At 48.0% G+C, this 15,887-nt stretch overlaps 1 protein-coding gene across 1 annotated transcript in view; it reads left to right on the top strand.

The window, feature by feature from the left end:
* Positions 1-800: 800 nt before the first annotated feature.
* Positions 801-15,887, top strand: part of DCDC2C (doublecortin domain containing 2C) — a 79,312-nt gene continuing 64,225 nt past the window's right edge. The window contains exons 1-2 of the mRNA XM_047782829.1: positions 801-1,087; positions 15,278-15,329. Coding sequence (XP_047638785.1) covers positions 801-1,087; positions 15,278-15,329 — 339 coding nt within the window. The remainder of the gene's footprint in view (positions 1,088-15,277; positions 15,330-15,887) is intronic.

The raw sequence follows: 15,887 nt of genomic DNA, 5'->3' as shown, positions 1-15,887 counted from the left end.
TAGGGAAGGACTTTCCCAAGGACAGGCGACCCCTTGAATTCATCCCCACATGAAAGTGCCTTGGGAAGATTAAACCTTTGCGATACCACGTGAGCCTAGTAACCTGGTGAATCACGTGCTCTGAATGGTTCCTGACAATTCCTCTATGATGAAGTGTTTATTGTCAAGATGGTCCTGACACCACCTCCCGCTCAAGCCGTCTCCCCACCTCGTGTGCCTAGGAGGGCAGAGGGGGCAGAGGGAGGGGCCAAGCTCGGGGCCCAGGGGATCCTCAGCCCTCCCACTCCTACCAACTCTGCAGGAGCCCCGCCTCCCTTCCCTTGCCTGAGCTCTGTTGCTCTCACCTGTTCTGGCTCTGTCCCCTTCACCTGTCCTGGCTCTGTCTCCCCTTCACCTGTTCTGGCTCTGTCCCCTTCACCTGTCCTGGCTCTGTCTCCCCTTCACCTGTCCTGGCTCTGTCCCCTTCACCTGTCCTGGCTCTGTCTCCCCTTCACCTGTCCTGGCTCTGTCCCCTTCACCTGTCCTGGCTCTGTCTCCCCTTCACCTGTCCTGGCTCTGTCTCCCCCTCACCTGTCCAGGCTGTCTCATGCCTCCTCACAGTCCTGGCTCTGTCTCCCCCTCACCTGTCCTGGCTCTGTCCCCCTGTCTGGCTGGGCCGCCCCTCTCCTGGGCCCGCCATGGTCACAATCGCCCGGTGGCGTCAGCGGGGGCGGCGGCGGCGACTGTGGCCGGGGTGCCCAGGCTGCCCGGCGTCTGGAGCACAGGGGGCGGCGGCGGGGCGGCGGAGCAGGTGCGTGGCCATGGGCTCGCGCACGCCGCACGTGCTGGTGGACACCACGCCCGCCAAGACCATCGTGGTGTACCGCAACGGGGACCAGTTCTACGTGGGCCGCAAGTTCGTGCTGTCGCGGCGCCGCGTGGCCACCTTCGAGGCGCTGCTGGAGCAGCTGACGGAGCAGGTGCAGGCCCCGTTCGGCGTGCGGCGCCTCTTCACGCCGACGCGCGGGCGCCCGGTGCGCGAGCTGGACGCGCTGCAGGCCGGCGGCAAGTACGTGGCCGCCGGCCGCGAGCGCTTCAAGAAGCTGGAGTAAGTGCCCGCGGGCCCCGGCGTCCTGCTTCCGCGGGCCGGGGACCGCCCCCCGGGGTTGCCCCCAGCCAGCGCCACCGTCCTTCCCCCTCGGGGCCCGCGACTGTGCCCTGGGTCTGCCGCGGCCCGGTGGCCCCTTTGGCCCCGCAGGGCCCGGGACGGTGGAGCCAGGTCTGCCCCCAGCCAGCGCCCCGACCACCCCCCCACCCCAGGGGGGTCGTCGGGGCGCTGGGGACAGCTCTGGCGTCTACCCAGGCATGGTGCCCCCCCTCCCCCCCCCGCCCCGTCCCCACTGAGCGCCACCGTCCCTTAGGGGTTTTCTCCCCCGGGCTCTCTGTCTCAGCGCACCGCGCGCACCCGGCCCAGGCCCCCGCCCGCCTTGTGGGGAGCCCAGGGCGCTGCCATCCCCGGACCCCTAAGTGCTGGAGAGAAAAAGCCAGGGGCAAACAGGTCTGTGTGTAAACGCAGGGCCACTCAGAAAGCCAGAAGCCAAAGGGGCCAGGTTCAGGTTGTCATTGTACCGGAGGGCCCCGCTCAGCAGGTCAGTTCAATTCTGTTCCAGGTGCCCTGGGACGGGCATCGCAGCCCCTTTGAGATCTTACGGCTGAGGGTTATGCGACACGCTTCTGTGTTCACGCTCACTTTTCTTCCCAAGAGCACCTCAGTCTTTTGTGTCCTTGAATAATGCTTCTAATTTCTCTAAAGTCTCCCGGTGATGGTCGTTCTACAAAGGTGACAGCAGCTGCCACCCAGCTTGCAGTTCTTGAACAAAGGCCACTGTGTGCTTTTCCTGTAGGGTGGCCTCCAGGGTCCTGCGGAGGCTGCGAGGGGCTGGCTATGTTTTGGGGCGATAAGGAACAAACAGAACTACCAAAGAGAAAGCGGTGACCTGGAGGACAGGAGCACGGGCTGAATTCTGTGGAGATGCAGCACCTCCGAAAAGGCTTCCTTTACAGGATGGAAGGGAGGACGTTGTTTCCTTCTTAGTCCTCCATGAATTCCTGAGCCGCCTGGGCTCTGCTCCTTTCTCGTGTCTGCCCTTTAAGGTCTTGTTACCCTTCCTTAAGTTGTTGTTAACGCCGCTGCTTTTATATTGACATATATCGTATTTACAGAAGAGTGTATACAGTTTTATGTAGAGTTTACAGAATAGTAATAAAGCCAGCCTCTGCGTAAACCACAACCCAGATTAAAGGAAAGAGCGTTTCCAGTATTTTATTTTACTTTTTTGGGGCCACACCTGCAGCATATGGAGATTCCCAGGCTAGGGGTCGCATCAGAGCTGCAACCACCAGCCTGCGCCACAGCCGTGTGGGATCCGAGTGGCACCTGCAACCTACACCACAGCCCATGGCAACGCCGGATGCTTAACCCGCTGAGCAAGGCCAGGGATCGAACCCGCAAGCTCATGGTTCCCGCAAGCTCATGGTCCCTAGTCGGATTCGTTAACCACTGAGCCACGACGGAATCTCCACGTTACCACTGTTTTAAAAACCTTCTACCTTCTTCTCAGTCCTTTGCCCACAGGGAACCACTATTTTCGCTTTTGTGATAACTGTCTTTTCATAACAATCCATCCCCGAGGGATAGGTTTTTCGCAAAGTTTTATATACTTTGTATAAATTCAATTATGCTGCATGCATTTTCCTATTTGCTTTTTCACACAATCATATGCTTCTGAGACACATCCAGGTTCATAGCGTGTAGCCGCAGGTCATTTGTTTTTACTGTTGTGTATTATTTCATTGACTAATACACCGGTTTGGTTATCCAATCTGTTGATGGATAATTTGGGTCGTTTTAAATTTTATGCTAAAATAAGCAACGATGCTGTAAAATCCTTTTCCCTGGCTCCTGGTGCCTGTGGGTAGGACTTTCTCTAGGAGAGCGTGTTAGTTTTATCTATTTCTGCATAACCTGTTCGCACAAGCTTATTGGCTAAAACATTCTCTCTCAGTTTTTGTGGCCAGGAATTTGAGAGCAGCTTAGCTGAGTGGTTCTGGCTCCGAGACTCCTCTGCCTGTGCAGTCGAGGTGCTGGCTTCGGTTCTCTGAAGTCCCGCTGGGGCGGGTGCTTGCAGGCTGACTCACGTGGCCAAGGCAGGAAGGTCCCTGCCCCCCCCCCCCCCCAGGCCACGAGCCTCTCTGTGGGTGACTTACCAGCTGGCTGTCCCCAGCCTGAAGCCACCGTGTCTGCTGGTACGGCCGGCTCTCTGGCTGTGTTCTCTCCTCCTGCCTGGTTATCTTTGTGTGCTGGATGTTACTTCTTGAGACTTCCTTTTGAAAGGACTTTGAGGCCTGGGATATTACCTGTTGCCTCGGTGGACTTTTGAACACTTGGCTGGCTCCCTGTGTCATCCAGTTCGTACAGCTTTGGGGTGTGAGGTGGCCTGGGCCACCCCGCAGTCTGGCGTCCGGGATGCCTACCACTCCGCAGGTGCAGCCAGCGGGCCCCGGTCCACAGAGGGTGGTTCTCAGGGGGCCCCGTTCTTGCTGGGCCTGAACCAGCGCTTTGCCCTGACAAGGCCACGGTGTCCCCTCTGCCCTCTGTTCCATAGAACAGCCACCCAGCGCTGAGGGGACCCCAGATGGTGGCCTCGCGTTTTTGGATTTGCTTTCTTTTCTGGCCTGTGGTAATTCCGCACTACCTTGTGAGGTGTCTTAGGTTCGAAGAACGTGTTTCTCAGTTTGTCCGGTTGTACTAGTTTGTTGTGGGAGGGCTGGACAGGGTGGCCGAGCCCATGTTCCCAGATGCAGATGGCTTCTCACCCTTTCCCTTCACACATAGATTTTTCTGAATTGTTTATTTTTATTTTTTATTTTTTGTCTTTTGTCTTTTTAGGGCCGCTCCCACGGCATATGGAGGTTCCCAGGCTAGGGGTCCAATCGGAGCTGTAGCTGCCAGCCTACACCACAGCCACAGCAACATGCGATCCGAGCCGCGTCTGCAACCTCACGGAGGATGCGGATAACCGATGAGCCATGACCTTCGTTAACCGCTGAGCCACCACGGGAACTCCAAAAGGTATTTTTTCACCGTCTTCTAACTTAGTGGTTGCGGGTGAGAAATCAGCTGTCATCATTCACTTCTTTGAGAGCAGTGTCGGAGTTCCCCTCGTGGCTCCGTGGTTAACGACCCCGACTAATATCCATGAGGATGCAGGTTTGATCCCTGGCCTCGCTTCTGGTGTTGCTGTGGTGTAGGTCGCAGAGGGGGCTCGGATCCAGTGTGGCTGTGGCTGTGGTGTAGGCCGGTGGCTGCAGCTCTGATTCGATCCCTAGCCTGGGAACTTCCATATGTTCCCTAAAAAGCAAAAAAAGAAAAGAGCATTTCATTTTTCATCTCTAGAAATGCCGTCCTGTTCTTTTTCACGTCCTCTGTGTCATTCCCTCGAGTTTCTTGGTCTCGCGTGTATTCTCAAGCTTGCCTTTTCATGAAGTGTTGTCCTACTGTGGTCTCTGCCTATGATCCCAGGGTTTAAACCTCGTCTTGCTTTCCTCCTATTTCAGCTGGTTTTCTCTAACGCCGTTTCTGTTCTTGTTAGTTTACTTATTTTTGACTGCAAAGGACTCGTTTTCATTGAGCTTATGTGAGGAAATTCTTTGGGGGCTGAGATGAAGGTGCGATTCTCCAGAGAAGATGTCCGTTTTCTTCTGCCAAACGCCGGGAATGCTCCCTCCTCCAAGACGCCCCGAGTTACATCGGCAGCTTGAGTGTTTTTGGGAACCACCCAGGTAGTGTAGTTTTGTGAGCTCTCTGGCTTGGGATCCAGATTCTTAACGACATCTGTGAAGATGCAAACCTTCATCTTCCTATTTTGGAAGAAAAATCTTGTCACAGACGTAGTTACTAAGAGGTAGAGGTTGGATTAGTGCCGTGACATGTTGAATTTATTACGGTGATAATCCTGATGTGTATGAGAAGTCACCGACAAGAATGTATTCCTTTGTAGATGTTTTGATTTTTGTGATTTTTTCACTGTATGCTACACACTGAATTTTTTTTCCTCTTGAAATTCATTTGTTGAAACTGACACGCCCCCCCCCCCTCCCCCCCCGGCTCCGCAGTGTGATGATGCCGACTCAAAAAAGTGCACAGTGTAAGAGCCGTGAGTGGAGTTTGTTCCGTGTCTTACCGAGGGCTGTGGCCTGGGGGACAGCCTCTCAGCCAGCCCCAAGGACCTGCTCTGAAGAGGTGGGGGCGCAGGGTACAGGTGACCTTGGCGTCGTGAGGAACAGACGCCTCAGTGAATGATTTCAGGGCTTTTCTAAGCCTGGAAAGATGCAAGAATCCAGATTCATAAGAAATTTCTCCCGAAATTTTTCTAACTGTCTAAAAGGGCCAAGCACAGAGTATGGAGGTACCTCAGAAAGCTAAATATAGAACTGCCATATGACCCAGCAATCCCACCCTTGGGCCTATATCTGGACAAAACTTGCCTTGAAAAAGACACATGCACCCGCCTGTTCATTGCAGCTCTATTCACAAGAGCCAGCGCATGGAAACAACCTAAATGTCCATCCACAGATGATTGGATTAAGAAGATGTGGTACATATACACCATGGAAAACAGCTGAGCCATAAAAAAACCAGAATAATGCCATTTACAGCAGACTCAATGGAATAAGGAACCTCCGAACTGTTTTCCATAGTGGTTGTACCAATATTCATTCCCACTAACAGTGCAGGAGGGTTCCCTTTTCTGCACACCCTCTCCAGCATTTGTTATTTATTGCCTTACTAATGATGGCCATTCTGACTGGTGGGAGGTGGTGCCTCATTGTAGTTTTGATTTGCATTCCTCTAATAATCAGGGATGGGGAGCACTTTTTCATGTGCTTGTTGGCCATCCATATGTCTTCTTTGGAAAAGTTCTTTTCAGGTTTTCTGCCCATTTCTCAATTGGTTTTTTTTTTTTTTGCTGTTGAGTTGTATAAGTTGTTTGCATATTTTAGAGATGAAGCTCTTGTCGGTTGCATCATTTGAAACTATTTTCTCCCATTTTGTAGGTTGTCCTTTTAAAATTTTTTTTAGTTTCCTTTGCTGTGTGAAAGCTTGTCAGTTTGATTAGGTCGCATTGGTTTATTTTTGTTTTTATTTCTATTGCCTTAGGAGACTGAGCTAAGAAAACATTTGTGTGGTTGATGTCAGAGAATGTTCTGCCTGTGTTCTCTTCTAGGAGTTTTATGGTGTCTTGTCTTATATTTAAGTCTTTAAGCCATTTTGAGTTTATTTTTGTGCATGGTGTGAGGGTGTGTTCTAATTTCTCTGATTTGCATGCAGCTGTCCAGTTTTCCCAGCAGCACTTGCTGAAGAGACTGTCTTTTTCCCATTTTATATTCTTGCCCCCTTAGTTGAAGATTAATGGACCATAGGCATCTGGGTTTATTTCTGGGTTCTCTACCCTGTTCCTTTGGTCCGTATGTCTGTTTTGGCACCAGTACCACACTGTCTTGATTGCTGTAGCTTTGCAATATTGCCTGAAGTCTGGGAGAGTTATATGCCTCCTGCTTGTTTTTTGTTCCTCAGGATTGCTTTGGCAATTCTGGGTCTTTGATGGTTCCATATACATTTTTGGATTGTTTGTTCTAGTTCTGTGAAAAATGTCCTGGGTCCTTTGATAGGGATCACAATGAATCTGTAGCTCGCTTTGGGTTAACAATATTTTAACAATATTAATTCTTCCAATCCAGGAGCATGGAATATCTTTACATTTCTTTGAATCCTCTTCAATTTCCTTACCTTTCTTTGAATCCTCTTCTGATCCGGTAGCATGGAATATCTTTTCATTTCTTTGAAACCTCTTTCATTTCCTTGGTTAATGTTTTATAGTTGTCAGCATGTAAGTCTTTCACCTCTTTAGTCAGGTTTATTTCTAGGTATTTAATTTTTGGGGGTGCAATTTAAAAAGGTATTTTTATATTCCTTTTCTAATATTTCATTTTTAGTATACAGGGATGCAACCAATTTCTGAATGTTAATCTTGTATCCTGCTACTTTGCTGAATTCATTGATCAGTTCAAGTAATTTTTGCGTGGAGTCCTTAGGGTTTTCTTATATAGTCTTATGTCATCTGCATAGAGTGACAATTTTACCTCTTCTCTTCCAGTTTGGATACCTTTTATTTCTTTTGTTTGTCTGACTCCTGTGACCAGGACTTCCAATACTATGTTGAATAAAAGTGGTGAGCGTGGGCATCCTTGTCTTGTTCCAGATTTTAGTGGGAAGCTTTCAGCTTTTCTCCGTTGAGTATTATATTGGCTATGATTATGCTGAGGTATGTTCCTTCTATATCCACTTTGATAAGAGTTTTCATCATGAATGGGTTTTGGATTTTGTCAAATGCTTTTTCCACATCTATTGAGATGATCATATGGTTTTTGACTTTTCTTTTGTTAATGTGGTGTATGACATTGATTAATTTGTGTGTGTGTTGAACCATCTTTGTGAACCTGGGATGAATCCCACTTGGTCGTGGTGTATTATCTTTTTATATGCTGTTGGATTCGGTTGGCTAAAATTTTGTTGAGAATTTTTGCATCTATGTTCATCAAAGATATTGGCCTATAATTTTCTTTTTTGGTAGTATCTTTGTGTGGTTTTAGTATTAGGGTGATGGTGCCTTCATAGAATGTCTTTGAGAGTGTTCCTTCTTCTTCAACCTTTTGGAAAAGTTTAAGAAGGATGGGTATAATTTCTTCTTTGTATGTTGGTAGAATTCACCTGTGAAGCCATCTGGTTCTTGGACTTTTGTTTGTGGTGAGTGTTTTTATTACATATTCAATTTCATTTCTAGTGATCATTCTGTTCATTTGATCTATTTCTTCTTGATTCAGTTTTGGCGGGCTGTAAGTCTCTAGAAAGTTGTCCATTTCTTCCAGGTTGTCAGATTTGTTGGCATATAATTGTTCACAGTTTTCTCTTAGTTTTTTTTTTTTTTTGTATTTCTGCAGTATCCTTTGAGATATCTCCTTTTTTATTTTTTCCTTTTCTTGGTGAGTCTTGCCAGAGGTTTGTCAATTTTGTTTACTCTTTCAAAGAACCAGCTCTTAGTTATTGACTTTTTTCCACTGTATTTTGAATCTCAATTTTATCGATTTCCTCTCTGAGCTTTATGATTTCCTTCCTTCTGCTGACTTTAGGTTTTGTTTGTTCTTCTTTTTCTAATTCTTTTAGGTGGTAGGTTAAGTTGTCACTTTCAGATTTTTCTTCTTTTTTGAGGAAGGCCTGTATCGCTATGAACTTCCTGTCAGCTCTGCTTTTGTGGCATCATATAGATTTTGAGTGGTTGTGTTTTCATTATCATTTGTCTAAAGGGATTTTTAAATTTCCCTTTTGATTTCCTCATTCACCCATTGATTTTTCTTTTGGTGGCGTGTTGTTTAGTCTCCAGGTAGTCAGTTTTTTCTCATTTCTTTTCCTGTGGTTGACTTCTAGTTTCATGACAACGTGGTCAGAGAAGATACTTTAAATAATTTATATACTCTTAAATTTGTTGAGGTTAGTTTTGTGTCCCATGATGCTGTCAATCCTTGAGAATGTTCCTTGTGCACTTGAAAAGAGTGTATATTCTGATTTTTTGGATGTAAAGTCCTGAAAATATCAACTAAGTCTAAGATTTCTATTGCGTCCTTTAGGATCTCTGTTGCCTTGTTGATTTTCTGCCTAGAGGATCTGTCCGTTGCTGTGAGTGGGGTGTTAAAGTCTCCTACTATGATTGTATTCCCATCAATTTCTCCTTTTATGTCTGTTAGTATTTGTTGGAGGTATCTGGGTGCTCCTCTATGAGGGGCATATATATTGACAGCTGTAATATCCTCTTCTTGAATGGATCCTTTAACCATTAAATAGTGTCCTTCTTTGTCTTTCTTGATGGCCTTTGTTTTAAAGTCTGTTTTGTCTGATATGAGTATTACAACTCCTGCTTTCCTGTCTTGTCCATTGGCATGAAATATCTTTCCCCATACCTCACTTTCAGTTTATATGTGTCCTTTGCCCTAAGGTGAGTCTCTTGCAGACAGCAGATTGTAGACTTTTGCCTTCTATCCAATCTGCTACTCTATGTCTTTTGATTGGAGCACTGAGTCCATTAACATTTAGGGTAATTATTACTAAATATATATTTATCGCCGTTTTAAACCTTGTTTTCCAGCTGATTCTATGTCTCTCCTTTGTCCCTTTCTTTTTTTGGGTTGGATGATTTCCTTTTATTTTATGCTTGTGTTCTCTTTTTTTTAGATTTTATGGATGTAATATTTGGTTTTGATATGTGGTTGCCCTGTTTTTCAAGTATGTTAACTCCTTCCTATATCTGCCGGCTTTAGCCTGATAGTCATATAGGCTCAAACACATCTGAGAAAAAAGTCTAGATTTTCTTACTTCCCTTCCCCACATTTTATGATTTTGGAGTCTTTTTAACATCTTCATTTTGTCCTTTTGCTGGCTCTTGTGTTCGTCATTGCTTTTACAGTAGTTTTTATTTCCCCTTTTAGATCTGTATACTGGCTTATTTAAGTGATTGCTTTCCAGTTGTGATTTCCTACATCCTATTCCTTTTTTTCTTCTTTTTTTACTTAGAGGCGCCCTTTCAGCATTTCTTTTAGAATGGGTTTAGTATTGCTGTACTCCTTTAGTTTTTGTTTGTTGGAGAAAACCTTTATTTCTCCTTCTATTTTAAATGATATTCTTGCTGGGTAGAGTACCCTAGGCTGCAAATTTTTCCCTTTTAGAATTTTGAAAATGTATCTTGCCACTTTCTCCTGGCCTGTAGTGTTTCTGTAGAGAAATCAGCTGTTAGCCTTACAGGGGTTCCCTTATAATTAACTCTTTGTTTTTCTCTTGCTGCCTTTAGAATTCTCTCTTTATCTTTAACTTTTCGCGAATTTATTATAATATGTCTTGGCATGGGCCCATTTGGGTTCAGCCTGTTTGGGGCCCTCTGTGCTTGCCATATCTCGATATTTATTTTCTTTAGATTTGGAAAGTTTTCAGCCATAATGTCTTCAAATATATTTTCAATCCCCTTTTCTTTTTCTTCTCCTTCTGGAATCCCTGTTATGCTTAGATTGGCCCACTTTATATTATCCCGTAGATCTCTTGTATTGCTTTCATGTTTTTTCACTTGGTTTTCTGCCTGCCGTTCTGATTTTTCCATTATTCTATCCTCCAAGTCACTGATTTGTTCCTCTGCATTATCTCTTCTGCTCTTCTTCAGTAACTTTAACTCAGCTTGCATCTCTGCAAATGAATTTTCTGTATTTTCTTGACTCCTCCTTGTATTTTCTAGCTCTTTTCTAAAGTAATCTGCATTAATATTCATACCCACTCTTTATTCCTTCACATTCACTCTTAGTTCTTTCATGTATTTTTACTATCTCCTTTTTGAACTCAGTGTCTATTAGAATGCATAGGTCCATTTCGTTATTTGCTCCTTCAGGTGAATTCTCCTGTTCTTTTAACTGGGAACGGTTCCTGAGCGTCTTCATTTTGCTTGTACTTTTCTGATTCTATGAGTTTAGGGAAAACAACTACTGTAGTCTTGGAGGGCTATTTGTATGGGTGAGCACCCCTGGGTATTTTGTGAGAGCTTTCTTTTTATTTCTAGGGTGCTGTGTGTGCTTCCAGGGAGATGGAGGCAATGGGCAGGGCTAATAGCCAGGGCCTGGTTGCTGGGCCCTTGACAGTGGCAAGGACCCGTGGGAAGGTGGTGCAGGCTGCTTCTAGTTGCAGAGCCCTGGGAAGTGGTAATGAGTCTCAGGCATATTTGGGTGGTACCCAGAGCACTTGGCAGTGGCAGCAGCAGGGTGTGTGAGTTCTCAGGGGAGTGACAGCAACAACAGGTGGTGTTTGGTCACAATGCCCTCCTCTGTGGTGCCCTCGGAAGTGATTGAGGCTGCAAGTGGTGCCTGTTCATGGACCCCTAGTGGGAGCAGACCATGCCCACCTCTGGAGTCAGAGATAACTGCAGTGGTTTGCCCCAGCTACCTATAAACCATGCAAGAAGCACCCCATCCCACTTAGTGCATGCAGGAGGTGCTGCACAGGCTGCTGCCCTAGTTGCAGGGTCCTGGGAAGTGACTGATCAGGCAGCCGTAGGTGGTGCCCAGAGCATTTGGTAATGGCAGCAGCAGGGCAGGTGTGTTCCCAGGGCAGTGAGAGCAACAATGGGTGGTGCTTGGTTGCAGTGCCCTCTATTTTGCCAGCCTCTGAGGTGACTGGGGCTGCAGGTGGTGCCTGATCACAGACCCCCAGTGGGGGTGGGCCATGCCTCCCTCTAGTTTCTGAGATGACTGCTGTGGTTTGTCCCCACTGGCTGTAGATCATACAAGGGGTACCACGTGGCACTTAGCCCCCCACTGCCCTTAGCCCACATGAGAGGTGTCTGGCCACCTCTTGCCCACACAAGAGATGCCCCTCCACCCGTTGCCCAGAGCAAGTGGTCTCTTGCCACCTGTAGCCTGCGCCAGAGGTGCCCCACCCTCTGAGAGCTCACACAGGCAGGTGCAGGGAGAGTCCCATGGTGGTCCACCCCTCCTCCTCTAGCCCTCCCCAGCAATGGTGCCCTGCTTCTCCTGCAGGCCCAGACCTCCTCCTGGGTCCCCTTGGCTGTGGCACTTGGTTCCCCAGCCCGTGGCATACCACTCCCTAGCCCCTCAGGCTGCCGCCACACAGCCAGCCCCAGTCCTCTCCCTGGGACTGACCTCTGGAGCCTGAGTCTCAGCGCCCAGCCCCTGCCCGAGCAGCTCAGGCTGGGGCGTCCGGGGCGGGGGTGCAGATGGTCTGCGCGGCTCTCAGTCTGCTTTGCCCGCCTCAGTCCAGCTGCTGTGCTTCTCTTGGGACCTTGAGGTCCCTCCCTTCGGCTGATCTCCCTGCCGGTCAGGTGGCTCCCAGGGTGTGGGTTCCTTTCCTCTTTCACAGCTTCCCCCTCAGAGGGCTACTCCCGTCCTGATTCCTTTTCTCTCTCTCTTTTTCCCCTTTTTTCTACCCAATTATGTGGAGGGTTTCTTGGCCTTTTTGGAGGTTTATGATCTTCTGCCAGCGTTCAGGAGAGGTCCTGTGTCCATCGTTCTACATGTAGATGTTTTTTTTTTTGTTTTGTTTTTGGATGTGTTTATGGGAGAAGGTGCAAGCGACCTCTTACTCCTGTGCCATCTTGATCTATCTCCTGAAAACTACGTTGGCTTGGTTTGTGCTGGTTTGGGTTAAGCTAGCGCTTATCAGAATGTATTTTCTGTAATTACTGAGCTGTTGGGCAGTTGCAGTTAATTTTCACCATCAAATAATCTAATTGGGCCACCAACAGATGAAGTTTGAAGGGAAAGCTGATGATATATTAACCATCCTGGGAGTCTTTGTGTAATCATGGCTGAAAAACAGCACATTGAGAAGACAAATACCACACAATCTACCCCAAACATTATTCAAACCTTCCCTACATTTTCTGGAATAAATTAATTTGAGATGAGGAATGTAATTTTTTCTCTAGAAAATAAAATATTATAGACTAATAATTTCTTAAAAGATGAATGTCCCATAAAGCCTGGAATTAGGGATTTCTTTTGCGGAGCGTGTCAGGTTCACAACAAAATGTAGATTGGATCACAGTGTGTGTGTGTGTCTATGTGTATGTGTGTATACCTGTGTGCATGTGTGTATGTATGTGTATCTGTGTGTGTGTATGTGAATGGGTGTGCATGTGTGTACGTGCCTGTGTGTGTCTGTACATGTATGTGCGTGTCTGCATGTGTGTGTCTGCGTGTGTGTGTGTGTGTGTGTGTGTGTGTGTGTGTGTGGAGACCCCAGAGAATCTGAGTTAGGGGAGGGGGTTTTTCCTGGTGACCCTCGGAGGTTGGTGTTGAGATGCAAAGTGAAGGTGCTCTTTCGATCAAACTCCAGCAGCTCAGTGACGCCCCCACCTGGACTCGGATTCTCCTTACCACCGACCTGTACCTGAGGATCCTCAGATAACCGGGAAGTGGGGGTGTGTGGAGAGGCAGCCACGCCCAGGAAGAGGTGCCTGGCCTCAATGCAGGAAGCCCTGGGTGGATGGACTCCTGGCTTTGCCCCTTGGGGTGGCATTGGGCCAATTAAACAACCTCACTGTCACTCCGCTCCCTCATTAACAAAGTGAGGCCAGTTCCTAGGAGCTCCCCTGCGGTGCTGTGAGCACGAGATGTAGGCTCCACCCCAGGCTGCTTCTCCTCTCCTTTATCTCTGGACGCAGCAAGGAGGGACTTGCACACTAGCGTCCAGTCTCTGCTTCAAATTCCTGCTCCCACCTCCTACCACACCCCCAGGAAGGCCAAGGGCAAGCGGGAGCCTCCTCCCAGCACCTGTTGAAAGGGGGATCCAGTGGCTCGCTGAGGATCCGCTTGTTCCTACTTTCTGGTCCACTTCTGTGGGCTTGGAAAGCAACAGCCAAGCGGCAAACAGCCCATGTTGGCTTTTCAGTCTTTCTGTGCTTTCATTTTTCTGTGTGTATTTTTACCTTGTGTTTCTATTTAGTGATCATAACTTCCCTTGGGCGGGTGTTAATGTTGATCGTGGGTAAAGAAATTGGGGATTTAACACAGAAAGACCCCTTGGCGGATGAGCAGAAGTGCGCCTGGAAGGGCCTGGGAGCCAGGTGGTGAGTTGAAGTTTTGCTGGCTCTTTGGTTCACCCAGTTCTCAAAGGTGTGACGCGGCTGCAGCATTCTCCAATGGGGAGTTCGTGTACTATGAAGTATTTGTTTGCATTAAAAAAAAAAATTGAGGATTCAATTGTTCAGAAGGTCTTGGTTTGTCGTTGCCTGCCTTTCACGGGAAGACAGTGCCCCGGAGTGACGCGCTCTGTTTGTCGTGGAGGGACCCTCGCTCCTTCTCGCCCTGGTCCCCATCCTTCCCTAACGCCACCCTTTGTAACCGTCACTGTTTTCTTGCCTGGCCTCTGGAGGCATCTGAGCTTCTGACTCTTGACTGTGCACTGAATACTGAAGTGCCTTTTTCCTTCCACTTACCAGCTCTTAGTCCATCCTTCTCCGACTATGGCTAACCAAAACCATCAACAAAACCATCTCAAATATATATATTAAAAAAAAAAAGAAATAGGGGAGTTCCAGTAGTGGTGCAGTGGAAATGAATCTGACTAGGAACCATGAGGTTGTGGGTTCGATATCTGACCTTGCTCAGTGGCTTAGGGATCCGGCATTGCTGTGAGCTGTGGTGTAGGTTGCAAACACAGCTCCGATCCTGTGTTGCTGTGGCTGTGGTGTAGGTTGGCAGCTGTAGCTCCGATTCGACCCCTAGCCTGGGAACCCCATATGCTGTGGGTGTGACCCTAAAAAGACGGAAAAAAAAAGAATAAACTTTAACAGGGGAGGAGGTGGGATGGAGGGGAAGTCTGGGGTTGGTGGGTGCAAACTATTCCATTTAGAACGGACAAGCAATGAGGTCCTGCTGTACAGCACAGGGAACTCTGTCCAGTCTCTTGGGCTAGACCATGATGGAAGATAGTGTGAGAGAAAGAATATGTGTGTGTGTGTGTGTGTGTGTGTGTGTGTGTGTGTGTGTGTGTGTGTGTGTATGACTGGGTCACTACGCTGTACAGCAGGAAACTGATTCAACACTGTAAATCAACTAGGGAAAATTAAAAGAACTTCATCATGTGTAAGCCCTAAGGTATTGTTTATTTTTATTAGAAGTAGCTGTTCTGTTTTTGAGGCACAGGGAAGGCTCTCCAGAAGTCCCCCAGGATCAGAGATTGTGTTACTGGGACTCCCACACATTTTATTCGGGCGGCTCTTTCCCAGCAGGACGGGAGCAGTGATGACGTCCTGTGAGCCGGGCGGGGGCAGTTGAGGTGACCTGAGCTGGGCAGGATCTGGGGCTGTGCCCTGGCTTTGGCCAGTGGTGGGACCCTGGGCCCAGCAATGACCTGGAAAGTCTGCTCTCTGACCAATGACATATGAGGGAACGCGGTGCCAGGTAAGGATGGTTTTCCTGGCGGTGCCCATGGCAGCCAGCGAGGACACTGTCCTGCAGAGACGCTGCTCCTGTGTGTTGATGCCAGCGCGGCCAGGCTCTAGGTCTCAGGTTTCAGTTGCTGTGGAGCTGTGCACTGTGATGCTGCAACGGCGTCATCTCTGAAGAGGCTCAAATTTTCTCTCTACATATTTACCTGCTAATTAGATTTTTCTGCCTTCTTTTGCAGTTATATTCACATAGTTCCCAGAAAACCTGCGAAGATGAGAAAGTCGAAGGACGTAAGTCATTGCGACTGACTGCTAAAGATGGGGTGCCCTGGAGGGTTGGGTAAAGATGAGCGTGCCGGCGTCGAGGAACCCAAGTCTGATAAAACAGCGTTTTGTAGGGATGCGGGCAAAGGCACGTTGCTCTGAAAGCCAGAAATTGCTGGGCAAGCTTGTCCTCCTTGCCAAAGCCCTCAAGTCACCGGGGTGACGAAGGCGTCCGTAAGAGCATCCCAAGCCCACGGTGAGGGAGAGAGCATCTTTGCGAACCAGCGTGCAGTCATTTGTGAAGCCTGGTTTCTTTTGTTTTGGTGATTTGGAAAGACAGGTGTCAGGAGCGGTTATTTTAAGTAATACAGGGTTGCAGCTAATTATCATGCTGCATTGAAAGATTTGCTCCGTGTTCCGCACATTTTTGTACCTGATAGACATTTGAAAGGTCTTCAGGATGGAACCTTCCACCAGTCTGTTCACTTCACTTGATTCATAGCCAAAACCCCCTTCATCTTTTCTCCCCCTTTTTTTGTCTTTTTAGGGCCACGCCCAAAGCATATGGAGGTTCCCAGACTAGGG

The sequence above is a fragment of the Phacochoerus africanus genome, chromosome 5, assembly GCF_016906955.1.
Source record: "Phacochoerus africanus isolate WHEZ1 chromosome 5, ROS_Pafr_v1, whole genome shotgun sequence".
Lineage (NCBI taxonomy): Eukaryota > Metazoa > Chordata > Mammalia > Artiodactyla > Suidae > Phacochoerus > Phacochoerus africanus.
The sequence above is the reverse complement of the archived record's forward strand: the minus strand, read 5'-3'. Positions and strand labels throughout refer to the sequence as shown.